The sequence below is a fragment of the Urocitellus parryii genome, chromosome 5, assembly GCF_045843805.1.
Source record: "Urocitellus parryii isolate mUroPar1 chromosome 5, mUroPar1.hap1, whole genome shotgun sequence".
In the NCBI taxonomy this organism is placed as follows: Eukaryota; Metazoa; Chordata; class Mammalia; order Rodentia; family Sciuridae; genus Urocitellus; species Urocitellus parryii.
In genome coordinates, this window is record NC_135535.1 from 167,783,358 (window position 1) to 167,811,294 (window position 27,937).

Below are 27,937 nucleotides of genomic sequence, written 5' to 3' on the forward strand. Positions count from 1 at the left end.
GGGTCACAGTGCCTTGCAGCCAGACTGTCATAGAAGTCATTTCTCCAAGGTCCATGGGACTTTATTCTGAAAAATGTACATGGAACTGATACAGGATAACATGTATTTTTAACAAAAATGAACATTTCTCCTATTTTTTTCTTTTAGTCTTTCCATTTAAGCAGTGGGCTGTTCAGTTGTAATTGTCTCAGGAAAAGCAAATTATAAGGAAAAAACACAATTGAAAAAAAATCTCTGAAATGGGTGTTTTCAAACCAGTGTCCTTGAGAAAACACTCATCCCATAGGCTTGGATTTGGAAGAATTTTGTAAAGGAAGTAAAGTTCTCTCCAGAGTCTCAAACTAGGCCTGGAGTTGAAGGAGCCAAGAGCGCAGTGCATAGTCTGAACCCAGGGAGACCCGCCCTTCAGCAGTTGCTCTCATACCTGAGCCTACTGATGGGTCCAGAAGAAATGATACCTTCTAGCACCCTAAGACTTTGCCTAGACTCCACTCAATTCTTTCCATACGGACATTCTATACAAGGTCCCTGGACTTCATAAACCCCAAAGAGGAAGGCAGGATCCTGGACATCCCACTGGGCAAAGAAGTGAGGAAGGAGAAGTTCCTATGCCTGTTCTTGAGGGGGCTGAGCAAGCTAAGCTTGAGAAAATTCCCCAGCAGGACAGTGGAGAATGTTCCTTCCCCAGACCAGTCACAACATGGAAGTGGGGATTCAGAATTCCCAGCTCCCAGCAAACTGGAGAAAGCCCTACAGTTCCCTCCCAGGAAGAAAGCCATATCTAAGGCATGCTGAACTGTGCTGAGCTCTCCTCAGTGGCTTCCTCCATTTCCTGCAGACAGCTCATCTTTTTGCCTGTTTTTGGTTGTTTCAGCAAACTCCATCCATCCTGTTCTCTCAAAGTAATCACACAAATAACCAGATGCATTGGAATATCCAAACAATATTTTAAGGTACCCCTTTGAAGCCCATTTATAAAGTTGTCCTTAGAGGGAAAAAAAATGTAGAGTTCAAGATTGAAGGTAAAAAAAAAAAATTCTTACAAATCAAGAACTCATAATTTGGAACTTAAAATAAGCAAACAATTTTTATTGTTCTTAGATTTATTGATCCTGCAAATCTTGATCAATGTTTAATGCGACCTAGAAGCAAAATAAAAGCAAACAGACTTTAAAACAATGAGAACTGTGAAAAGGTACAAGACAAGGAAATAGAGCTTACATAATTGCTATGTAAATGAAGCTTTTTTGTGAATTTCAGATGATTTAGAAGAGTATCCAAATAGAACATGATAATGAATGTGTTCTCCAGGTGGTTTATCTCCCTTCCTTTCTTCTACTTTTCTTGCTTCCTTTCTCACTCTCTTTGTGAGGTCCTCTTTCTGTGGCCCACCCCTAAAATTCTGGAATTTCCCGAGCTTTTCCCCTGAGCCCTCAGGCTTACAAACACTCACAGCACACTCTCCCGGGTGCCTTGCTCACTCTCCTTGCTCACTTGGCACCTCTGCCCATGGCTGCTGAATTTGAATCTCCTGCCTGGACTCTTCCCTGTTCTTCAGACCCATACCCTACATCACATCCAGTGGCCATTTTCACCTGCATATCTCAGAGCTGCCAGAAAGTCAACCTCTCCACACTGAAGCCCTCTTGTTAAAAAACCTTCCTTTTCTTATACTCATCAACTCATTAGATGGTAACACTCAGCTGAGTTGCCTGAGGATAAGAGTTTGGCTTTCTTCTGGGATCCCTCTTCCCTTGTCCACTCAGCCAATCTCGAATTCTATCAGGACTCAGCTCTACCTAATCCTGGTTGCTTTGCATCTGGATAATCATAATAGCCTCCTAAATGGTCACCCTTATCCACTGCTGCCCATTGCAAACCTCTCTGCAGTTTATAAAAAAAACAGATCTAATCCCTAAATCCTTTGAATAACTCCCACTGCATTTAAGATCAAAATCCCTTACATGAACACACAGAACCCAGTATCATCTGACCTTTACCACCTCTCCAGCTTTAAATCTTCCCATCCTCCTAGCTTCATGCAACTCAGCCACAGTACTGAACTGTTTCAGTCCATTCTCAACATCTTGTGCGCCGGAGCACTCTCTCTCTCTCTCTCTCTCTCTCTCTCTCTCTCTCTCTCTCTCTCTCTCTCTCTCTCCCTCCCTCCCTCCCTCCCTCTCTCTCTCTCCATCCTCTGGCTCATCTCAGGCTGAGGCTTGATCTTCATTTCCTCAAGAAGACTCATCCAGCCAGGTCTTGTGGCACATGCCTATAATCTCAACAACCCGGGAAGCCGAGACAGGAGAATTGCAAGTTCAAGGCCAGCCTCGGCAACTTAGTGAGAGCCTAGGCAACTTAGCGAGACCCTGTCTCAAAAATAAAAAATAAAAAGGGCTAGAGATGTCTCTCAGTGGCAAAATGTCCTAGGTTCAATCTCTAGTACCAAAAAAATAAAAATAAAAAAATTTAAAAATCTCTGCCTAGTCCCTCAGAGCACCTTACTCACTGGCCCAAGGCCCACAAAGGGCAAGTACATTGTTCAATCGTGTTTTCTAGCTCCCACCATGGTGTCAAATAATAGCAGATATCCAATAAAAATATAGCCATAAATTGACAAGCACTGAGTCTTTCTAGCCTAACTCTTTGAACAGCTCTTGAAAACAACATTCATGTCCAGCCACGGCTGCCTGTCTCTAGACTACTCGCAAAGCTCCTAACAGGTATCGCACATTCCTTCCCCACAAGATAGCCAGCCTGGCCTTTCTGAAATGCAGCTCTGGATATGTCAGCCTCCACTACATCAAACTCCACTGCCTGTAAGGAAATCTGATTCTCTGGGCAGCTATTATAGTCCTTTCAGGGCCTGGCCCCTGCTTTGTCCCCTGCCTCATCCCTTACCCGCCCCCGCTAAATCACTCCACTCCATACTGTCTCCTGCCTGGATCTTCACACTTATTGTGCTATCTGGAACTCCTCATCCTCCACCTTACCACTGAGTAACAAGTAGGTGACTTCCTTCTGGCAACTTCCCTGACCAAGGTTCCCAATCTGTGCTGGCAATTCCATCTCATCAAACTAAAGTGCTCCAATGTGCCCTTCTACCAGTACCGTCCAGGTCCACACCTGCTAATCTAGCTCAGTTACTGAAAGCTCCTCCTTTCATTCTCAAAAGCATACTAGTTTGGACAATAAATTACCTGGTCATTCTACCAAATTTTGGCCTATTTCCCCTCTAGAGAGTAACCTTGTGGACAAGGTCAGAACTCTGTCTTATTCACAAGTGCATCTGGCACAGAGCCTGGCACACAGAAGACATGATATGTTTGCTAAACAAACAAATGTATTTATATACTGAAAAACTATGCACTCTCATTAGGATGTGTATGTGGTTCCAGGGCTTGTTAAAGAGAAGCAAAATGGTGTGCCTTCCCAAATATAAAGATTATATATTACCCATGTGCACGCATGCGCGCGCACACACACACACACACACACACACACACACCTTTTGAAGAGATTTTGTTATTTTCAAAGTCTAACTCCAAAATAGACAGATGACATATAAAGATAGGCATAGGCAGATACAGATATAAGTATGGATTTTCCAATGACACACTTCATTAAGTAAGATAGTGCCAATTATGCAAATGGTCAGCAATCAGGGAATTGACTTTCTATGAAGGAAAAACAGCCTATTTGCCAACCAATTCTGGACTCATATGTATTAGGCTTTATCAAAGTAAAGAAAAAAAAAGAAATAATCTGCTTTTTAAAAAAATATTTGGGGGCTGGGGTTGTGGCTCAGTGGTACAGTACTTGCCTACCATGTGTGAGGCACTTGGGTTTGATTCTCAGCACCACATATAAATAAATAAATAGAATAAAGGTCCATCAACAACTAAAATATATGTGTGTATATAATATATATATATATATATGTATATATATAGTAAAAAATTTTGATACTTACATCAGAAAACATTGATTCATCAAGTTCTTCTACTCTGCTCAAGTTAGGTGCTCCATATCTATCACTAATTTCAGCAAGTGTTTTGCTTGTGTCTAGAAATCCTTCCTATAATCACAAAATTCACTTTCACTTTTAAGTGACTTGAAACTAATATCTTTCATTGTTAATTAGTGGAATTAACTAAATACCTGCTGAGGACAAGAAAAAATAGAAAAACTACATTCAGAAACTTAAAATATGTAATTCTATGGCCAATATTTCAAGATATTCTAGTTTTTAAGTATATAAACACACTCTGAATGCACAATTTTTGTTTGCTTTGAGATTTAGCTTCAAAGTGCATCACACTTGTGATCTATAACAAGAACATATATTTGTACTATTAGTTTTGATAATACCCCTTTAGCTAATGATGCATCAAAATTAAGATTTACATCCTAGCATAGTCATTCATTTCACATAACATAGATAACTTTTTCTTCTCACCTCTGAATAAAAAGTATCCTCACTCTTAGGCATACTTTCCACACTTGTTCTCATCTCCTAGAATATATAAAAGTTAATAAAATAATTTAAATATAGCCCATTTGATTTCATGTTTAATTTTCAAGCATTTTTATTTTTACATAATGCTCTAATCAAACTAAGAGTAAAAACCCATCACTCTCTAAGGTGTGGTCTCTACATACTTCACACTCAACTGCAGATCACAGTTTAATTGAAATACTAGCAGAAGACAGCTATGCTTTATTTATAATTAAGTAAAACTTTTTTAAAACTAAATGAGCTAAAACATTAAATCTGAAGCCAAGTTATTAGCAAATGTAAAGAGTGACAACATAAAAGTTCTAATAAAATCTTAAGAAATTTTAAAGAGAACTTGCAGGTAAGTAGAGTTTTACACATAGTATGAAAGAAATAAGTGGGGAAAACACAAACACTTATTTCTTTCATACTATGTGTAAAACTCTAAGTAAGTATGTAAGTATGCACTAAGTAAGTATGTAAGTATGCACGAGTCTTCCTCATAGTGTGTAGGCAACATTCTCCATAAGTCTACAATAGAAATGTATTGCCTAACAGGGGAGGCCTTTTCCTGAATGACAAAGTGTTCTCCCAACCAAGCCAAACTTTGCTTACCAGCCACCTTTTCATTCTAAAACAGCAGGGTGACCTGACAGATCATTTGCTATTGTTGCTATTGGAAGACAATAACCTTGTACTCATAGTCACCCTAATTATAGGAACATATGTGATACTATTTTCCAAAGACAACTCCATTTTCCTATGTTCTTATAGGACTATAGCCCCCAACCACAGAAATAGATATTTAAAACAAACAAAACCAGTCAGAACTTTCCCCCAAATTCTTTTCTTAACTGAAACCAAAAGAGAAATCCATTCCTCACCAATGGTGTGAGCTACACACACATAAAACCCAGGAACCATTAAAGACCACATTTCTCAAGTGCTGCAAACCAGACCATCAAGAGAGAGACTGGAAATAGCAACCAAAGAACAGCAGAGGTGAGAGCCCTGGCAGCAATTGATTCTCTTGCTCTCAACAGTCTGGAAGGCCCAAATGTACCAGAGTTCTTCACAGTTTAAGTGTTCAATACTTTCTCCAACTGGCAATCCTTCCTATAAACTTCCTTTGAGAATGATAGTTTAAATTGTGTGTCTGCAGCCACAATAAGGCCAGAATAAAGAACATGAATGGACTAGTCTCTGAACAAGGGAGAGGCAGAGGTACTTTGCAGGGGAGAGATAAAGGATGATAATCCAGAGGAGAGATTATTAAAATTACCATCACTCTGGTCACACAGAATGCTGATACCAGAACAGAGTGAAATAACATGGGTGTGAGGCTTTGGAGCCATAAAATGATCCCTCCTATTTTTAGGCACTCAAACAGAACCATCATTTCACCTCAATAAAAGATATTTTAAATCCCTGATTTTGATTGTTATCTTCTTGATATGATCCTGTTTTTCTCCTTTCATTCTGCGTCACTAACTCAACTAAAGAGAAAGGGTGTGCTTGCATGTATGTGTACATATGTGCATATCCAGGCACTCCTCCTACATAGACTAACTTAACACCCGCATCTATATTTTATAAAACTACGTAGAGGGGGTTTAAATTTATACATCAAAATCTCATCTTTTTGATTAAATTCATTCTTGACACTTTTAAAAACACCCTTTAAATAGCGATGCTCTCATCTGAGCCATTAATAAACATTGGACATATTCTATAAAACCTCCTTCTGACCTTATTTTTAATTATGGAATCAACATGGGAGTAACATGTGAGTATGAGATAGTAGCCACAAATTCAGTCATTCATAAGTTTGGTCTGTATGATACATACTTTTCTGATACCAGGAAATATTAGTAAACTGGACATTTGACATTCTATAGACACAATCAATGAAGACGGGCTTTTAAAAAATCAATTGTGCACAATTTACCTTTGTAAAAGTCATGAAAATCTATATAAATGTATTTCAAAATGCAAATTATTGTTAATCCATTTAACCTGAAGAAAACAGACATGCTGTTTTCTTCAACAAACTTAACTTTCAACAGTATCTACCACCATCAGAAATGGTAAACTCTTTTTTTTTCCCCTTTTCCTACATTTAGGTTTGTTTGTTTTTAGAGCATTGTAGTTATACACAGTATTTGGGTTCTTTTTTTTTAGGATCATAATCCACATGTTTATTAGTGCATTACAGTTGATAATATTTGGTTTAATTTTGACATAATTATGGAAGCATGGAATATAATTTTTTTCACAGAATACAATTTGCTTCAATTCAGTCCCCAGTATTTCCCTTTGCCCTCTGTTCTTCCCTACCCGTTTCTTTTCCACTACTCTGTCTTCCTATAATTTATTGATAGTTTGTTTAAAATTAGTGCTTAATATACATAATATACATATAAGGGTGAAAATCACTGTCACATATTCATATGTATACAGAGGAAAGTTTTGACAATTTCATTCCATCATTCCTCTCATCTCTCTTTCTTCTTTTTTTTGTATTTTTTTTAGAGCATTGTAATTATACCCAGTATTTGGGTTCCTTTTGACAAAATTATATATACAAGGAATTTGATTTCAATCCCCACCCCCTCTTTTCCTCCCTTCCTCCCTCCTCCTCTTTTCCCTTCTCTATTGATCTTCCTTTCACTCCTTTATTTATTTATTTTTGATTGGTACTTTCTACATACATATAAAGGTGAAATTCCCTTTGGTGTGTTTTTATATGTATATAATATGATTCTGTTAGATTCCTTCCATATTTCTTCCCCTTTCCCTCCCTCCTTCCTTCCTCTCATTCTCTGCTTCTACTCCACTGATCTTCCCTTTATCTTCATGATATTCGATACCCTCCCACACCACCTTCTTTCCCTTATTTTGCTTTAGCCTCCGCATGAGAGAAAACATCTGACCCTTGATTTTTTGAGTCTGACATATTTCATATAGCATGATTTTCTCCATTTCCATTCACTTACCAGCAAATGCCATATTTCTTTCTTCTTTATGACTCAGTAAGACTCCATTGGGAATAGCTAGCTCTTGACAAAAATGTTGACAGAGAAACTTGCTGCTCACAAAGCGGTTTCACATACATGACTGTATTTGATCCTCACAATAATCCAGTGAGATATTACCCATAATATTATGTTTCTATCCATATATTTTGAAACAGGTAAACTGAGATGGAAAAGGTGATGATATACTTAAGTCACCCAGCTAAAGTCTGACAGGTCTTTAGACAAACCCTTGATCTTTTTGCTATGATATCAGTTTGAGGATTCCAGAATATTTTAAATAAACATATTTATAAAACTTAAAATTACCTTCTCTAATTGTTCTTGAGTTCTCTGAAGTTCTTCTAGTCTCTCTTTCTCTTTTTTTTGCATTTCCAACTCCATTTGTAATGCCAGTTGTTGCTGAATTTTCAGAAATATGTAAGCCATATTACAGTCTGATTAATCACCAGGAAAATACTCTATCACTCTTAAATGCCCCAGGCTAATTTCATTTATACCTACCTGAATTTTAGAAACTTATAGAAATAAATGATCACAGCCACATAATATTTAGTTTCTACAAATATTTCCTGAAGGACAAAAAAGAGGGAAGATTTCTAATTGCTAGTTGTAGGAAGAACAGTTTGTACAAAAATCAAGTCATTTTCTGTTTATCTTGGAGCTACAAATGCAATAGTGATAATTTTTTCAGATAAAACCTCTTTAAGCATAAATGGATCTTCAAGTAGTCAAAACTTGGATGCAAAACAATGGGTGAGAAAAATCTTAAGATTATCTGAAACCATGAATAATCATCAGTATATTTGCTCCCAACCCAACACGTATACACTAGAATCTGGGTCGGCTATAAGGATGGTTGGGCTAATTTGATGCCACTCATTCTTTTTATAGCTTGGAAGGTAAGAATGCTTTTTACATCTTTAAATAATTGGTAAGGAAATCAAAATAATGAAATTTCATCACACCTGAAAGTTATATTCAATTCAAATCTCAGCATCCATAAATAAAGTTTTATTGAAACACAGCTGTGCTCATTCACTTATGTACTGTCTGTGACTGATTTTACCCTGCAACAGCAAAGCAGAGTAGCTGCAACAGAGACCATGTGTGGGCCTCAGAGTGCTATGAATCACAGTGACAACGTTATAACTTAACAGGGTTTGGAGTGTCACGGTATCACAGTAACATAACATTTAAAAAAAATTATTTCATCTATCATGTCAAAACAAGAGAAGAAATGAACTTCAGATGTTGTGCTTTTAAGGTACAATGGACTGTGGATTCTTTTGTTATCAAATTGAATGGCAAAATATGGTTTGTATTATACAATGACGTTATGCTAAAAAAAATACACTTAAGCATCAACATTACCACTCTAAGCCTTCACCATGATATTCTTGATTAACATGAAAGCAAAGTTCAGATAAAATAAAATAGAAAATTTAAAACAGAATTATCACAGCAGAATTTTTTCACCAAAATTATAAATGAAAGCAAGACTACAACAAATGTAAGTTCCCAACTAGTTCATATCTTATAAAAGCAAGGAGTTATTAAAACTCATTTAATTTCAGTGGACAAAAGATGTGTCCAGGAAAAAAAAAAAAACTTGTTGGATTATTAGTCTTTTGGTGAGGACAGTTGTGAAAAGAGTTGATGTTGGGAACAACATCCACAGTCAATTAAAAAACAGGCAAATGACTTTGTTTTTCCTTAATGTTTGATGTTAGTCACATGTTCCTAAGGCTGCCCAGTTGTTATTCTAAGAGTCAATTCTGGGTTGGGAACAAATTAGTCTCCATGAACAGTATTCATGGAAGAATTATAGGTAAGAATATTTCCAAAAAGTTGAGAACATAAACACATATACAACCTGAAGTGAAGTCTGATATGTTACAACTGATAATGATTAAAATATGTGTTGTATAGAAAAAGGCTTAGTTGAAAATGCTGGTTAGACACATAGGTGTGTAAAGCTACTACAGAAAATACTTGTATCTCTCATGTGTAATTGAGCCAGCATTGATAATGGTGACTCATCCATTCCTATAAACTTTTTTTTTCTTTACTACTAGAGATTGACCCAGGGACTGTTTATCACTTAGTTACATCCTTAGCCTTTTTTTGTTTTTTTCTGACTTTTGATTTTTTAACAGGGTCTTGCTAAGTTGCTGAAGCTGGCCTCAAACTTGTGATCCTCCTGCTTCAGCCTCCTGAGTACCCTGGATTATAGGCATATGCCACAGTGATGGGCCCAATCTTATATACTTAACCATCATGGGTTCTATAATTTTTGTCAGAAATAAAGCTAAATATATCTTGATTTGTCCCAAGTCAAAGCAGTTCTGCAGCTTAACAGTGCTAACATGTTATTGTGAATTTTTAGCTTGGAGCCAAGATTTAAATGTTTTACTATATAAATTTAAGGTATACAACATGATGTTTTCATATACATATACATTCAGAAGTGATTACTAATGGTAGAGAACTTAATATATCCATCTGGTTGCTGTTTGTGTGGGGGGGAGGGGAGATAAGAGTACCTGAAATCTACCATCTTAGAAAATTTTCCATATACAATACAATATCATTAACTACAGTCCTCATCCAGGACCTTAGATCTCTAAATTAGTTCATCTTACCTGACTTCAGTTTTGGACTCTTTGACCTACATCCTCCCATTTTCCCCTCCCACCTCATGTATCCCACCTCTGGTAACCACTTTTTCATTTAAGAAAAAAAAAAGATTCCATAAATAAGCCACCTACCCCAGGGCTGTTCTTTTAGTGGGTATAATATAGGAATATCAAGGAATTGCCTTTAAAAGTCTTTTGTAGATAAAATATAACTATTAGTTACCTTTGTAAACATGTTGTTTTGCTAAATATGTTATTAAAATGTATCTGTAAAATGTTCTGAATGTGAGGAGCTTAACTTTACTAGACAGTGCTGGGCTGGTGGTGAGAAGTTACTTTCTGGCTTAGGAATGGGTAAACTTATTTTGTAAAGGGTCAGATGGTAGATAGTTTTGCTTCACAGGCCTAGAGGCAAAATTGAGGATATTATAGTATCTTACACAGTTATAGAAAGAGAGAAAAAAATTCCACAATATTTTATTGATGAAATTTAAGTAATAATAATTCTTGAATAGATTTTTTATAATACCAGCTTACTATTAAGAATTTTAAAAATTTAAAGGTAACATTCCACTTAGTTGTATTTAAAACTTAGTGTTCCTTATCATCAAAATTGAAAATGTTAATGCTAATCTTTCATCTTTCAAACTGTCTTTTCACACAGATAGTTACTGTCAAATAGTGATATAATCCTGTGTGCCTGTAGTTTAAATTGAGCATATTTATCTCTTAGAAGGCATTTACAGAATTCTATTAGATTTTTCTCCTGATATTTGCCAGCTGAAGTCTGGTAGAAGCTTCTTAATGGCATAGTTAAGTGAATTTTGAAATATGAGAATTTTCTTTGAACCTACAATGTGGTCTAATGAACACTCTGGAACTATAATTTGAGGGTGGAAAATACATCTAAGCCAATCATCTGGGATAAAGATGTGATTTCTCATTTCAGTTTCTGGAGGCACTGGGAAGTACATAATGCTGGTTGACATTTCTTGTGATTCACGTAACATGAGTTGTTGAAATGATATTACTACAGTGTAAGATTCATATATGAGTGTTGTTTGTTTTATAATTCTTAGGTTGAATTAAGAAACATAATCAAGAAATTCAAAATCATTTAACATTTGAAGTAATGGTTGAGTGTGATTCTTCTTATTCCAAAAACTTACAACTTGTATACCAATAACCTATCTACAAAAGAAATGTCATTTATGATAGCCTCAAAAAGAACAAAGTACTTAGGAATAAATTTAACCAAGGAAGTGAAAGATCATACACTGAAAATTGTAAAACTCCTTTAAAAAATGAGGATGGCACAAATAAATGGAAAGATAACCTTGTGTTCATGGATTGGAACAATTGATAATATTAAAATGTCCATACTGCCTAAAGTAATCTATAGTTTAAACTTAATACATATTTGGAACCTATCAAAATTCCAAAAAAAAAAAAAAAATATATATATATATATATATATATATATATATATATATATATATATATATTACAGAACTAGAAACAAAATGTACTAAAATTCCTGTGGAATCATAAAAGATCCCAAATAGTGTAAGTAATCCTGAGAAAGAAAACAAAGTTGAAGACATTATACTCCTTGATTCCAAATTATGTTACAATGTTATGGTAATTAACAGTGTAAAAACAGACATGTAGATGACCAATGGAATGGAATAGATGGCCCCCAGATAAGCCCAAGTATATATGGTCAACAAGTCCTGCAAGATACACACAGGGGAGGGATAGTCACTAGAGTCCAACATGCAGAAGAATGAAGCTGGACCCTTCCTTTTCTTGCACAATACTAGAAAGTCAACTAAAAATGGATTAAAGATCTGAACTTAAGACTGAAACCATAAAACTCAGAAAATATAGTACTAGAAAATCTCTTTAAAATGCATCTGGCTATGACATTTTGGATAGAGCACTGAAAGCACAGATAACAAAAGCAAAAATAAACAAGTGGAACTAGATCAAATTAAAATTCTTCTTTCTTCATAGTGAGGGAAACAGTCAACAAGAGAAAAGGAAGCCTGAGGATCGGGAGAAAATATTTGTGAATTATACAGCTGATAAATAGTTCATAACCAAAATATATAGGAAGCTTAACTCAATAGCAAAAAAAAAAAAAAAAAAAGTAGCTGAATTTAAAAATGTGCCAAGGTCCTGAAACAGTCGGCCACAGTGTAAAAACAGACGTTTCTCCAAGGAAGCCATAAAAATGTTGAAGAGGAATATGAAAGCTGTTCAACATCACTAGCATCAGGGAAATGGAAAAAGGAACCATTTTGTACACTGCTTGTGAGAGTATAAATTAGTAGAGTCAATATGGAAAAAAAAGAGTATGGACATTCTTCAAAAAAATTAAAATATGAATCTAACAATCCCTCTTCTGGGTAAATATCCAAAGGAAATGAAATCAGTATCTCAAAGAGATGACCTGAACTCCCATAATCATTGCAGCATTGTTTAGAATAGGGCAAAATGTGGAAGCCAATGTCTACCGGTAGATGGCTAGATAAAGAAATTCATATAATATCCCAGGGTGACCAGCACCTCACCAGGGAACTTTTGCCTGCTCAGAGGGATAAGCCTCCAAAGAACTTAAAGTCTGAAATCATAAGTAAAGAACAAAAGACAGAGACAGAATCCCTGTCATTCTGACAGGGGGCAGATTCTAAGCATAGGAGCAGTCAGAGGAGGACAGATCCCCCAAAGTTGCGGCTGCTGGAGAGATGGCTGGCCTGTTTGGATGAATGGTTTGACATCCAGCTCAACATGCTGCCACTTCCCCTCAAGAATAAGCCAAGTAACTGAGGGTGAAGACTCAGAGCAGCAATGTTCTCAACAGCCCTATTCATCTGGACACCTTGGCACCCAGACACTTCTCAGCATCGAGGGAGATTCCGGCAGAAAAGCTGTTTGTTAGTCTGTATTTTTCTTTTTATCCACACATCCAAGTAGTGAGCTTCTTTCCCTTTTTTAGGTGTGTAGATCTGAGACTCTAAAGTGAAGTCTTCTGTGGTGGAACTACAGAGGTGGCTTACATTTAGTTCAGAAGTTCTCTATAAATTGTTAGTTCAGAGGCCACCCTAGAGCTGTCCATTTGAGACTCCTTGACCTCTCCCATCACTCATTCCCTTACCAGCATGTTCAGCCCCCAGTCCTGCTATCCCAGTCCTGCTAGGTCAATTTTAGTCAAGGAGTCTGCCTCCTCTACACTTGCACTAAGTAGGGAAATCACATGATCACACAACCAAACCAAAGGGCACCACTATGAATGTGTGATCATCCATCAACTGCTATCAAGTACCAGCTGAGTATCCCTTATCAGAAATGTTTGGGACCAGGATTATATCAAATTTCAGAGGTTTTTTTTTTTTTCAATTTTGACATATTTGCATATGGATAATAATATATTTTGGGGACAAATCCTAAATCTTAACACAAAATTCATGTATGTTTCATATACACCCAAGTAATTTCATATAATATTGGACAAGAAACAAAATTTCATGATGTGGTATCATGTTGCCACTTAAAAATCTTTCGGGTTTGGAGAATTTCAGATTTAGGATTTTTTTTTTTTTTTAGTTAGGAATTTAGGAATACTCCATCTATAATGCTAAGTTTCCTTGGTCAACTCTCTCTTCCATTCCCCAAAGCCACCTGCAACCCTTCACATTCCCACTTGCCAATTCATTCTTGGCAGATGGTCATGGTCCCTACTTCACAGAGATGGAAACAATCACACAGAAACTGCTTCCAACATGTGCCATGGAAAACCACATGTGCCTCTCCTCTCTTCTGTCCTTCCATTATAATCAAAGAAGTGCCTTCCACTTGCCTCACCATCTTATAGACCTCATCTCCTCGGTCTCCAAGGGAAGCTGACTCTGAATCATCCAGTTTCGTAATGTCACCCACTCCCCGTACTGTGTTCCTAAATCAAAACAAAAAACCCATCTCCACTGAAAATCTCCTTGAAAATATTATGTTCACTCGCCATCTCCTACTTTACTCCACCCTGAATGAACACTCTTCAGTTCAGCAGAGACATGGTAGACCATTTAGATCCTGCTCTCTCTCCTGTTCTTCCACGATAGCGAGCTCTCTGGGTTTTCCCAGCTGCACTGCTACTGTTTCTGCAACAAAGAGGATGCACAGGGGCAGCAAGATGGATCTATCAGGAAGCCACATCCATGTGGCCAGAGCTGAGGAGTTTGCCAGTGTTTGGGTTGTGGCAGAGGAACTGAAGTTGACATCACTAATTCCTGTCACCACCGAGCTCCCTTTCTTGCTTACCTGCTGCAACAAGAGCTCCTCTGCCTTGAGCCGCTCCATAATTTCCTGCTCCCTCCGAGCCAATTCTCTTTCATGCTCCAAGTCCACCATTTCTTGTTGCCTCTAGCATGATTAAAAGCAATAGTATGTGACTCATTAGAAACCAAACAATTAAAAAATGATCTGGAAAACTTCACCAACAATAGGAAAACGGGCAAGCAAATTATAGTCCATCCATTTAGAAACGATATAGTAATTTGGGGAGATGTGTGTTTTATTTGAACAAAGAGCACAAAATTAAAATTATACATTGAGAATGACCACAGGTATGTAAAAAGAAAATCTACAGGCAAACGTAGAAAAAAGACTACCTGTAGAAGAAAATACCTAAAAAATGTAAACAGAAATCTTATTTGGGTATTTTTTCTCCTGTTTTCACATGTTATTTTTTATAATACATACTATTTTTTACAATAGAAATAACATGTATGAGAAATAGTCTGGTGGTCCATTTTCAGAATAAAGTATTCAGTCTCAATTGGATCAAATTATAGTCCTTCCCTTTTGCCCACCTGAATTTTAAAATTAGCCAATAGCATAGGTTGTACCCTGGAGTCCTCCAATCAAGGTGAAGGGCAGTGCTGCATTAGGTATATAAACCTACAGAGCCAGCCCAGGTGCTCTTGCTAGCCAGGTTCCTGTAGCAAGCCCTTTTGGCAGAAATAAAGGTTTGCCTTTCCCACCCAGTTTGAGCATATATTTGATTTCTTATTGCTAACACATGGAATCTTTAAAAAAAAATTATTTTACATTTCTTATTTCCTAAAAGGAGATTCATACTTACCAGTTGTTCCATGGTTAAATTTTCCTTATACTTGTAAATCCACAATGCTAAATATTCTATTGGATCCGCTGGGCGAACTCTTGCTACTTCTGCAAGACCTAGAGTTAGACACATTCCAAGGTGCTTTTGAAGATATGACGACTCCATTTCTAACTCCTAAATGAAAACCTCTAAAAAATAAACATTTTGCATTAGTGCAGGCTTTCAGTTACAATGCAATAGGAGTAAAGTCAAATAGGCCAACAAAGCACTCTACCTTACCATGGGTACTTCCCAGTATGGGTGGCATAAGCAAACTGCCCCGAGGAAACTTCTAACAGCTTCCAAAAGGGCTATTCTAAAATCACTAAAGCTAAAATAGTTAAAAATCCTGAAGGGCTTTTAAGTCCAGTGCATGAGACAGAAAGGGATTATTGACTTCAAGTTGACTTTATGCCAAGCAATACCTGATTCATTTAATCCTCACAACATACCTAAAACTTTGGGTATCATGATTCCCCACTGAGCAGATTAAGGAAGTCCAGGCAAAAAGAGCATAAGTGGACAGTTCAGATTGAAGAGTTGGTACCCACCTCTCGATTCTAGGACTTCACCCTACACTCTACTAAGATGTTCCTCCTACACCATGTATGCCATCTTTACAAAAAGTCTCAACATTAAAATTCCATGTATTTCCAAGGTTAAGAGTATAAAAGAATAGAATATGAGGCTCTATTATGGTTTAGATATCAGATGTCCCCAAAAGCTGGTGTTTGTGAGAAAATGCAAGAATAATCAGTGGCAAAATTACTACATTATTAGAGATTTAACCTAATCAGTGGATTAATCCATGGATGCTGATTAACTGGGTGGTAACTGTAGGCAGGTAGGTCACTGGAGGTGTGCTTTTGTGGTATATATTTTGTCCTTGGTGAGCGGAGCTCTCTCTCTCTGTTTCCTGGTTGCCATGTCTTGAACTGCTTTCCTTTTCCTTTTTACCACACCTTTCTGCCATGATGTTCTGCCTCACCTCAGAGCTACGGAGTAGGCTGACCACAGATTAAACCTTGAAACCCTGAGCCCAAATAAACTTTCGTCCTCTACTTTGTTCTTGTCAGGTCCTTTAGTCACAGCAACACCAAGCTGACAAAAAAAAAAAAAAAAAAAAGGCTCCTCACAACCTGGCCCCAAATTTCTAATTTCTTTTCAGGTTTGATTCCAGGCAACTCTCCTGCCCACAACACACCCTGGGCTTTTGCTCCATTGAACATCCTGCCACTCTGCTGATAACACTTTGTGCTTTTCCATCATTGTGATTTTTGTACACAAAGATGATCCCTTTCTCTCAACAGGAAAAAGTATCTCCTCACCTGCAGGACAGAGATAATTTCTCATTCCCTGAGCTTTCCCATGCAACTCAAGGCAGTTGCTCCTTCTCCAAGCAGCTCACACGGTCACAGAAGAAGTTCTCTTAGGGGTAACATCTCAGCTAAATTTGAAGTTAGCTGAGATGTCACCCTAGGAGAACCTTTCCTAAAGGGACAATAAACTTCACAAGGCAACAAAGAGAAGGAAGAGCCTTGGTAATGACAGTAGACAAAATGCCAATGTGTCTGGATCCATCCCTGGACAACTGCACCTAGCATTTTGCATAAAATTTCAGAAACACTGACATCTTGAGGTCCATCTATAGGCCTCAAGGCTTTTCTTCTGTCATGAGATGTTGGTCCAAGAGCAAAATACAATCCTACAGACGGGAATTGGCAAAAATCTAGAAAATCACAGGTTTGATCCACCAATCTCACTTCTTGAATACAATCTCAATGATATACTAGCAAAAATATAAATGGCATATGTACATAGTTACTTGTACTTTCATTTACCATAGTCAAACTGGAATACCATTCAGATGTTCATATAATAGGGATCAATGAGATACAGCACCCTGGATTCTTGTGCAGGCATAAAAGAGAAGGACAATGCTCTCTAAAACAAGAAATGTTCTCTAGGACCTAAAATGAAGTGAAAAAAAAAACAAGGTCCAGAAATGACATATGTTATCTTTTGCATTCGCAACAGCAGTGGGAAAAGAAGGAGTATGTGTGTATGCATAAACATAGTCCTAAAAACTCAAAATTGAAAACAGAAAAGTGACTCAAAAATGGACCTAATTTCCTAATAAGTTGGCATTAGTGTCCTAATTATTGCTACTGACTTGGAACAGTCTTCACTGTGCTTCTTCAGTGGGATCCACTCAAAAAACAGTGCTACACAGACGTCTCAGGTCATTTGAAGTGAGTAACATGAAAAAGGGAAGGGAGTCCTGCTGCTGCTCCAGAAGGATAACACGTGGGAAGGGGAGGACCTCTGGCCTTAGAGTATGCCAAGTTCATTGTGTGTCCGGAATCGCTAGAAGTTGCATAGCCTTATCAGTGGAACCTAAGGGTGACATCTCAGCTAAATTTGAAGTTAACTGAGATGTCACCCTAGGAGAACCTTTCCTAAAGGGACAATAAAATTCACAAGGCAACAAAGAGAAGGAAGAACCTTGGTAATGACACTAGACAAAATGTCTTCTTGGGCCTCTCATTTAACATGTGGTCCCTGTCCATGAACCTACAATAGTGCCCATCTCTCCTGCACTAAGTAATGTTGTTTTTATATGCACCACTAGGGACCTAGGCCACTAAAGCCCCTTCTAGAGAAAGAGCTAATTCTGGCCTGAAGAAGCTTCTGCAGCCATTAAAAGGTGGGAGAACCAGCCTGGGGAGAACCAGCAGCTGAATAAGAAGGGAAAGTACTCAGGCAGAGGTACCAAAGTTAAATTAAAAAAGAGCTGGTTCAATTAAATTTGAACTTCAGAGAAACAATAAATAACTTTTATACCATTTTCCTACTAGAAAGTAATCCGTCTATCTGAAATTCAAATTTACATAGCCTTGCAGTATTTTATCAGTATTTTATCTGGCAACCATCAACCTGGGGCTTTTAGGTCACTTTTCCTATTCGGGTCTGCAGAAGAGTCTCTTCCCTTCCCGGGACCCAGGGATCCTGCTAGGAAGCGGGGAGGTGGGTAGGGATAGAGGGAAGAGGAGGAGGAGAAAAAGAACCAGAGGGCAAAAGGAGAAGCAGCGGGAAAGGGGGCCTAGAGGGAGGAGACTGGGGTGGGGAAGAGGACGGAAAGGAAGGCAGGGATGGGGAGGAGGAGGAGCGGATCCACAGAGTGGCGACCCACGGAGCTCCCAGGAGTGAACCAACTCTCCCTCGGCCTTGGGGGGAGAGACCTGTGCCGCTCTCTAGGTCCAACCGTGAGAACCGCCTCTGCTAGGCCAGAGGAACCGTTCTGAGAAAAGGGCTCCTCCCTTCTTGGTGCGCGCACCCGGCGCATGCGCCCCTCCCAATCTGCTAATCGCGTCCCAATGCTAGGCAACAGCGCTCCCCTCCAGGGCCGGAGCTGGAGTCCTCCAGGCAGGGGCACGCGGAACGGTGAGCTGAGCGAGCGTCGTGGGGGATGGAGCAGAAACGCGCGCATGACGGGAGGGGACTCTCGCGAAGGACTGGGGGCGCGCGGAGGGGAGAGATGAGGAGGCTTGCCACCCAGAAGCTGGGAGCAGGCACTTGCTGAAAAGAACCCTCAGACCTGGCGGGTGAACCGGCTCTGTGTGGGAGAGGTGGAGGGGCAGCGGACTTTCGGGAAGGAGCCTTGAGGGACTGCCAAACCTAGAAAGTAGGAGACCACAGACCCCTGGGAGACTCGCTGCATGCTGCGTGGTCTGGCAGTGTCACGCCTCCGCACTTTGGTACTTCCTGGTGACCTCCGGACTCTCAGGATTGCACTCTAACCAGGCCCAGGCGTGTGTGCAAAAGACTCTGCTAACATTTCCTATTTTTTTGTTTGTTTGTTATGTCTGTTTTTACCGTATTAGGGATTGAATCCAGGAGCGCTTTACCACTGAGCTACATCTCCAACCCTTTTTATTTTTTATTTTGAGCCGGAACCTGACTAATTTGCCCAAACTTACCTCCACCTTGTGATCCTCCTGCCTCAGCCTCCTCCTTAGTTAGTTTCTGAGTTTACAGGCATGCATGACCAGGCCAACTTCCCGGGTTCTGTTTTAATTTATGGGTGTAGCATTACCTGGTAGGAGAGGCATCAATAAAAGCTGGTTGAGTAGTAATTGTCAGAGTGGGCACTGATGGATCAAGGAAACAGAAGCTCTGATCTGGGCCCACACACATCAGAAGATGTATTTACAGAGCACCTAGTGTGTGCCAAACACAAGTTCTCCCAGTAGGGTTTGTCACACCTAAGCAGTGTGGCAGCTACCCAATGAACAGGGAATGGAGAGTCACCCTGGGAATGCAGAGTTGATGGCTCTGCGTCCTGGTGAGGACACTTCTGCAATGACAAGGTGGATTTCTAGGTACAAATCACTTGGGGATTCTGTTAAAGTGAAGATTCTGAATCTGTAGCTCTGGGTGGGACCTGAGAAACTGTATCTCCACAAGCCCTCAGGTGATAGAATCCTGCTGATCTTTTGTCATCAGACACACTGAGTGAAAGGGGTGCAGAAGATTGTTAATCCTCATTCATTAGTTTAGTTGGGCCACAGATTGGCAGAAAGAGACACCATCCACCCTCCTTCCCACCCTCCACCCCTACACCAAACTCAGTGACTTTAAACACAAATTTATTCTTTTAGTTATTGAGGTCAGAAGTCCAAAATGAGTCTTCAGGGCTAAAAGCAAAGTGTCAGCAGCCTTCTGGGGGATCTGGGGGAGAATCCATTCCTGACAACATCACCTCTTCTCCCTCTGCTCTCTCACCATGTTGCCCTCCCTGTCTGACCTTGCTGATCTGTCTTAGAATGAACTTTGTGATTACATTATACTCACTTGGATAATCTACTTCCCATCTCAAGATGCTTAATTTAATCACATTTACAAAGTTCCTTTTGCCATATAAGCTAACATATTTATAGGTTTCAAGTATTAGGACACAGAGACCTTTGGGAGACATTAAATTTCACTTATTCACAATAAAGTTAATAAATTCTACTGTATAATCTACAGTTTGCATTTTATTTATACAATTTTCCCAACAATATCTTTTACAGAATTCTTTTTTCTGTAAAAAAAAAAAAGCCTAGTATCATGTGTTTAGTCCCCTTTTCTCTATTCATTCCCTATCTTTTTTTATGACCTTGACATTGTGGGGCAGGTCGCTTAGAAAACACATCAATTCCCAATTTTACCCAAATTGAAGAGTCTTTATTCTGACCAACCAGGACTGCTCCCTGCAGAACCAAGTTGTCTCTGCAGGAAACAGCCTACAGCCTCAACATTTTAGGATATTTAAAGGCAAAAACCACATCCAGGTTGACATAGCAACCAGCAAGCAAGCAAGCAAGAGTACAGAAGCTGAATAAAGCCATTAGCGAAAGAATGCAATGTCCTTAATCATATTTTCATTCTCATTCAGTATTTCTCGAGGGATTTTCCATAATCATAATCAAAAGAGAAATGGATCAAAGTGACCCATGGAGACCAAAGAGAACAATTTTACATTGTATAAGAATTGCTATTTTTTGTTGCTAAGTATACTATGCTAGGCAATTAATAATGGGTACAGAGGTGGGGCTTTCCCATGGGAGAAGCATTTCTTACATGAGTCTAGTCATTGCCCATACAGCCTGGCCCATAATATTTTGAAGAGTATAGTCCAGTTGTAGACTGTTTCTCAATTTACTTTGCTTGATGTTTTTCTCAGTTGGATTTAATTTTACATTTGGACAGGACTTCACAGAAATGTATCATGTGCCATAGGAAGGGCATCCCAGCAGGAGGTATGGGATGTCTATTCCTTCACTGGTGACACTCAGTTTGATCACTTGGTTAAGGTTGTGTTGACCAGATTGCACCACTGTTAAATTTCTATATTTCCCTTTGGAAAAATTAATGCATATTTTTGGAGAGAAACTTTGAGGCCATGTAAATATCCTGTTCCTTATCAAATATTATTTACCTTCTCAGGCAGGATGGTGCATGGCTATTTTCTCAGTGACTCAGGAGGCTGAGGCAAAAGGGTTACAAGTTTGAGGCAATCCTCAGCAACTTAGCGAGCGCCTCAGCAATATAGGGAGACCCTGTCTCAAAATAAAAAGGGATGGGAATGTAGCTCCGTGGTAGAGTACTCCTGGGTTCGATCCCCCAATACAAAAAAAAATTTAAATAAAATAAACCAATAGTCATTCACCCATTCATGATGTGTTTTAGCACTACAGCTTGATTCAGTTATACAATGGTTATAAAATAGCAATTTTGAAACTTCCATTATTCTTTCCACATATATTAATCAGCATTCTACTCTGGGAAGGAACTTAGTTTTTTCCCTGTTCATCTACATTTGTTTGGGATGGACTTATGGATACTTTTTTTATTCTGAGTTATGTGTGAAACTTATCAGAATAAAAATACAGCCACTTGTGCTAAGTCTAAAGAAACAAATAATAAGTCAGGCTCTCAGGCCGTGAAGGACAGGATCTCACACACATGTGCCTGATAATAGGAACTATGGCAAAAGACTGCCAGAGCCACAGCCTTGCACAAACACCAGTGCAACCTGAAACAGAGAATACCTCTGCAGGGACATTTGCCCAGCAACAGTCTAATCTTGCACTGATGTCACCCTTGCTATGGATTCTTCATGGTCAAGGATTATTGTTCAAAATATTGATAAAATCCTCCTCTTTTTGCATTTGTAAACCTCCCCTGGACCTGGGCACTGTTGTGCCCAGCGGTTTGGGAGACCAATACAGAAGAATAGCAAGTTCAAGGCCAGGTGGGTCAATCAGAGAGCCTGTTTCAAAGTGAAAGTAAAATGGGTTGCAGCTCCAGCTCAGTGGTAGAGCACCTCTGGGTTCAATCCCTAGTCCCACCACCAGCAACCACCCCCTCCCTGGCATCAGCCTGTATGAATGCACAGTTTGCAGGTAGCGTATGTTTTCCTATTGCAGTGCTACTTCTCTATAAACTTAATTTTTTGGAGAATCTGTTTGTTATTTAGGTTAACAAATCTATTACACTCATTATTTATTTTAGTGATCAACTTGTCCCATATTTGGCTGGTAGGAGCCACTTGAACATGGCTCCAGGGTCCTCAACCTTTTGGTTCTTTAGAACTCCTTTACTTTCTGGCACAGTGAGTGATCAGGCACTTTAGGCTTTTCCTGTACCTGGCTTGGAGCCAGCTGTTTCTTGAGGAGCTCCAACTCCCTTTTCATGATGAGGGATGTTTGAAAACACTTTCCCAGTGCTCAGGGCTCTCCTTGCTGCTCAAGCACTTGGCTTCTAGGCCCTGCAGCCCCCAGAGCTGGTAAACACTGGGTTTTCCTTTTTAGCTCCACATCTATCTCTGTCTCTCTCTCTTTCCTTCCTTAAACTTAAAAATGGAGGGATAGCGTTCCAGGGAGGAATAAACTAAAAAGTGCCTCCAGAAAATGTGAAGGCTGGATCTGACCCTCTGTTATTCCCTGGATTCTTCTGGAGTTTAAATATGTAACTTTCAGGAACACGGAGTTTGTCAGGGAGCCAGGTGCTGGAGAGCTTTAGAACAAAAGTCTACTTGAACATAAGGCCTACTGGCAAGTATACATTTGTTGGTTCTTTTGAGAAGAGTGGTTCCTATGGTTTGGATTTTAAATGTCCCAAAAAGCCAGATGCTGTCATTTCAGTCTCTAGCCTGAGATGCTATAGGGAGATGGTGCAGCTCTACAGGGGTGAGGCCCAGTGGAAGCCCTTGAAAGGGGACTGTGAGACCCTGACTGCTTCTTCTTTTTCTGTTTGTTTTTGGCCACTATAAGAAGAGCTTCTCTGCTCCACCTGATGCTCCCTGCCATGGTGTTCTGCTGAACACCCGTAGACTGAAACTACTGGCAAATATAAATTCATCTTTATGTGTTGATTACCTCAGGTATTTTGTCACAGCCATGGGAAGCTGATGAACACGGGTGGGACCAAGTAACATCTCATATTTATCCTAAAATAAATCTGAATTGGTTAGAATGAATCTGTTTTTAAGATATGATTACCTATGTACAAGAATGTGTCTGTTTGGATGCTTCCAGGTCCCCAGGATGGAAATGGAATATCTGAAGAAGTGCTTTGGAAATTCCTTGTCCCAGGCACTGGCAGAAGTGGCAAAGGTTCGGCCCAGTGACCCAATAGAGTACCTGGCTCACTGGCTTTACCATTACAGGAAAATAGCTCTAGCAAATGAAAAGGTGCGTGTGTGTGTGCAGGTGTGTCTAGGGAGGGCTCAGCTTCCCCAGAGAGACTGGGATCCAAGGCAGAGTCCTGGAGTTGGCCAGGAGGGTTTTGGTTCATCCACCTTCCCAGGATGACTTAGTCTGCAGCTGGAATCCAACTCGGGGGTGTGGAGTTGGTGGGTTTGGAGCTGCCAGCAGGCTGAAGCTAGTTACAGGAAGAAACTCCACAGGCTTAAAGGACCCAGGTCCAGGATTATCCCCAGGGAGGGTGGGCCCCCTTATAAGACCTCTTGATGCTGACCTGACTTGAGCCTGTGACATTACCCCAGAATATTCGAGAACAGATCCAGCTGAAGGAGGAATATGAGAACAGCCTCAAGGAAAAGGAAATGGCAGCAATGATGAAACAAGAAGAGCTTCAGATTCAACAGAAGTGTAAAGAGTGTCGCAAGGTAGGAAGGAGGAACTCACCATGGCCCATTCCCATCCCAGTGACAGACTCCAGGAAATCCCCAGGGCAGCCGCCACCACTGTGCTGAGCACACTGAGGCCCCCTTAGTCAACTTTCCCTCCCTGTCACACATTTATGTCTGAACCAGGTCTTGTCAATGAAATAGGGAAAGTTCAAAGGCAAATTCATGTTAAATTCAGAAAATACCACTGACGTTACTGACATACACATCTAGATTTTTTTAAAACAATCTATTCACCTGGAACAAATTTTTTTTCATGAAATTCTTGAGCCCTTTTTCAAAAATTAATCAGTATTTTTCAGAAACCAAACATGATTGTTATCAGTGCATACCTAATGCATATGATTACATTAACTATTTGGTATATTATTATTATATTCTGCTTAGGTGTCAAGCCTCTGGTGCCTCCTCTTTGAAGCTATAATAATGAACATAAATTCGTAGTTCAGAATAGTTGGACAAAACTGTACATTCATCACTCTGAAAAGCAAATATTTTATCTCCCACAATCTTTTCTACAATTTCCTAAAAGATGTCCCCTGCCATTTTATGCTTTCCACAAATTACATTATGCCAGAACAGATAATTCACTTAAATGGGGTTGTCAGGCTGGAGATCTGAATCTTATTCAATTATTACTACATCCTGTGCATTTGAGTCTTTAGTGCAGTCTGGTACAAGTCACTAACTTTTGCTGGTTTCCAAAACCAACTTTGAAAATATGCATATATTAAACTTATTTTCATTTATAATAAAATGCTCAGCAACCTCATAAACAATAAGTAAATTTATTTTAAAGGCTGAACATATGTAAATAAATTAAAAGAAAGATGGTTTTATGCTATTTTTTGAGGTGATCTAAGGAGCTCTCCCTCAGGAAGGGGTTCATGCTTGGAGCAGTTTTGGGGGGATGGAAGAAATGAGGCTCAGTAAGCAGAAGTCACCATCACCTTACTGAAAACCCAGTCATTTTCTAACACCATGTTTCACTGGTAATAGAAATAAAAATACAAGATGATGGATTCCCGAGTCTCCACCCTAGTTTTGTGGTAGCTTTATTGAAGAAAACTTTGCGCACTCCGGTATTTTGAGTCACACTGAGGATATTTTGCACCCTGCAAGATTTTGAAAAGCAACAGGTTCACCTTTCTTTTACCAAGTGTGAGACAAGGAAATTGTAAGGGACTGAGAGATAATGCCTGGGCTGTGTGCAAGTTCTCACTTTTAGGAAAGAGTTCATGTGCAAGTTGTGGTTATGAAAATTGACTCTACTTGTTAGAAGGGAATAAACAAAGAAAACCCAACAGGGATTTAAAATAAAGCTGAAAGGATCACCACCCTGGCAAGGGAGAAGCACATCATTCAGTTCTGAGTTAATTTCCAAGTAGAAGTTGAAAAGGCAAAGAGGTAGTGGGAACCAAGATCTGGTTCCAAGTTGGCTCAAGGTGGATTATGGACTATCCCTTGCTATTGGCTACCTGCAAATTTCACATCATTAGTACTGGTAAATCTGGTTTCAAACAGGCCCAGGAGGGGTTTCATGAAATTTCAGCAGTCCTGCTGGTTCACCTGATTGTCTTATATGCACAAACTCAAAGCTTTGCCAGATTTTTTCCCCTTAATCCTTTAAAACTATCTTTGCTTACATCTTAGCAAGACTTTGTTTCTTGAGTACCCCAGACTGAATACTATTCTAGTGGAAGTGTCAAAAGAAGAATAGAAACAGAGTGCTCAGTGTGGCAGAGGTCATTCCAATTACAGGAATCAAGAAGAGCTCCATAGAGTAGGTAACAGTAGAGTCCAGGCAAAGAGAGCCAGCAAGGCTTGACTTATATGGGTTTCTCTTCACTAAGTAGAGGAGCTTTGACAATATAAACCATAATTTTGTATATCAGTCAGAAAGTGATTCCTATTGTTTATAAAGCTCCGAAGCATTCATGTTTTAGGAATACATTTCCATAAAAATCAATACAGGTATTTGCTGCACAGTCTCAATACTTTGAATACAGAAGGGTCTTAGAGATCATGTGACCAAGTGCTTCGCCCAGAGCTCTCTGCCCGGTCCCTTAAGGCTCAGTATGGAATGAAGTTCTGAGACTTCTAGGCAAAGATGGAGTGGAAGTAGCCCATAGGGTTTAGGTTCCAAGGACTCCTACTTCAGCCAGAGACTACAATCACCTGAAATTGTTTCATAGGTCCCTGAGGGCACTGCTCATCTTTTCCCCTCTATGCTTCAGTTTGGACAATTTCTATTGATCTGGTTTCAAGTTTGTAGACACTCTCTTTTGCAATGTCCAATACACTATGTTAGGATTTTTAAAAAAAATTCAGATATTATACTTTTCAGTTCTAGAACTTCTAACTGGCCCCTGCCCTTTTTTTTTTCCCCTCATTTGTGGTACTGGCTGGGGATTGAACCCAGGACCTCACACATGCTAGGCAAGTGCTCTACCACTGAGCTACACCCCCATGCCTTTTTGAAATTTTATTTTAAGAGTCTCACTAAGTTGCCCAAGCTGGTCTCAAACTTGCAATCCTCCTACTTCCACCTCCTGAGTGGCTGGGATTACAGATATGTGCTACTACACCCAGCTTAGTTCTCTTATTTAAAATAATTTCCATTTTCTTTGCTGATATCCTCTTTCAAACAATATGTCCATTTTTCCCCTTAAATTTTTGAAAAGTTTTAATCACTGTTTTAAGTCCTTGTCAACTAATTCTGGCATCTGTGTCCTTTTGGGGTCTCTTTCAGTTGAATACTTTTTCACTAGATTATGTCTAGTAATGTTTACTCCTATGCTGAACATTGTAGGTGGTATTTTCTAGGGAGCCTCAACCATGTTGCATTTCCTTTCAAAGGTGTTGAGTTTTGTTCCCGAGGCAGTTAGATCATTGGTGGGTCATTTGATCCTAGCAGATTTGATGGTCTGCTTTGCTATGGCAACTGTATTTCAGTTTTGTACTTAGTCTTTGGCATGATAATAGCAACATTGTGTTCCTGCCATTCTTGAGAGTGTTTCCAGAGTGTGGTTAGCCTCTACTAATGTATTAGTCTGCTTTTTGTCACTGTGACCAAAATACCCAACTAATTTAGGGGAGGAAAAGTTTATTTTGGGCTCATGGTTTCAGAGACCTCATTCTATGGTCTGCTCAGGTTATAGTTGTGGGCATGAAGTTAAGCAGAATATCCTGGCAGCAGGGTGTGATAGGGAAAACTAACTGGACTTGTGGCAGCTAGAAAGCAGAGAGAGTGTGAAGAACCAGAGACAAAATATAGAATCCCCAAGGCATGTCCTCAGTAACCCACCTTCTCTAGCCATGCCCCACCTGCCTACAGTTACCATCCACCAAGCAGTCCATTCAAATGATTAATCCATCAAATGGATTAATGCACTGATGAGGTCACAGCCCTCATGATCCAACCACCTCTTAAAAGAGACACCTCTGAACCTTGCCACATTGGGGACCATGCTTTAACATGAGCTTTGCGGAGGACATTCCTAATTCAAGCCATGACAACTAATACCTTTTTTGCTTTTTTTGTCTTCTATTTAGAAAGTGATTTCCCCTGTTTTCAATCAGGAACGAACAGAACCCTTTGAGGAGGAGGCCTTGGAGCAGGAACCCCTGCCCAGTACTGCCAGTAGGATTCCAGCAATGCCTCAACAATTTCCTCCTTCAGAGCTAGCTGAGGAGATTGAGCAGAACTTGGAATCCCCATAAGATCAAATCACCAGGAAGCTTTGCCCTGTGAAGTTGCTGATTAAAATGCCTCCTGGAGGCTGGGGTTGTGGCTCAATGGTAGAGCATTTGACTAGAGTAAGGCACTGGGTTCAATCCTCAGCACCACATAAAAATAAATAAATAAAAATAAAGTCATGGGCTGGGGATGTGGCTCAAGCA

General features: G+C 39.4%; 2 protein-coding genes across 2 annotated transcripts in view; one reads left to right on the forward strand and one right to left on the reverse strand.

The window, feature by feature from the left end:
• Positions 1–1,103: 1,103 nt before the first annotated feature.
• The window catches only part of Dydc1 (DPY30 domain containing 1), a 72,349-nt gene continuing 45,515 nt past the window's right edge, over positions 1,104–27,937 (reverse strand). Inside the window, exons 2-7 of the mRNA XM_026406655.2 lie at positions 15,316–15,485; positions 14,493–14,594; positions 7,843–7,935; positions 4,460–4,516; positions 3,974–4,078; positions 1,104–1,142 (exon numbers count right to left, since the gene is read on the reverse strand). Coding sequence (XP_026262440.1) covers positions 1,104–1,142; positions 3,974–4,078; positions 4,460–4,516; positions 7,843–7,935; positions 14,493–14,594; positions 15,316–15,462 — 543 coding nt within the window. The 5' untranslated portion in view covers positions 15,463–15,485. The remainder of the gene's footprint in view (positions 1,143–3,973; positions 4,079–4,459; positions 4,517–7,842; positions 7,936–14,492; positions 14,595–15,315; positions 15,486–27,937) is intronic.
• On the forward strand, positions 18,724–27,910 carry Dydc2 (DPY30 domain containing 2). The gene is made up of 4 exons (XM_026406663.2): positions 18,724–18,780; positions 23,421–23,576; positions 23,891–24,013; positions 27,590–27,910. The coding sequence occupies exons 2-4, from the start codon at positions 23,430–23,432 to the stop codon at positions 27,755–27,757; spliced, it is 438 nt and encodes a 145-aa protein (XP_026262448.2). The 5' UTR covers positions 18,724–18,780; positions 23,421–23,429; the 3' UTR covers positions 27,758–27,910.

What these genes read in the sequence shown, in the direction of transcription:
- Dydc2 (XM_026406663.2), top strand. Translation starts at nt 23,430, where the DNA reads ATGGAAATGGAATATCTGAAGAAGTGCTTTGGAAATTCCTTGTCCCAG. An exon ending in TAGCTCTAGCAAATGAAAAG is followed by an intron (nt 23,577 to 23,890) that starts GTGCGTGTGTGT and finishes ACATTACCCCAG; the next exon opens with AATATTCGAGAACAGATCCA. An exon ending in AGTGTAAAGAGTGTCGCAAG is followed by an intron (nt 24,014 to 27,589) that starts GTAGGAAGGAGG and finishes TCTTCTATTTAG; the next exon opens with AAAGTGATTTCCCCTGTTTT.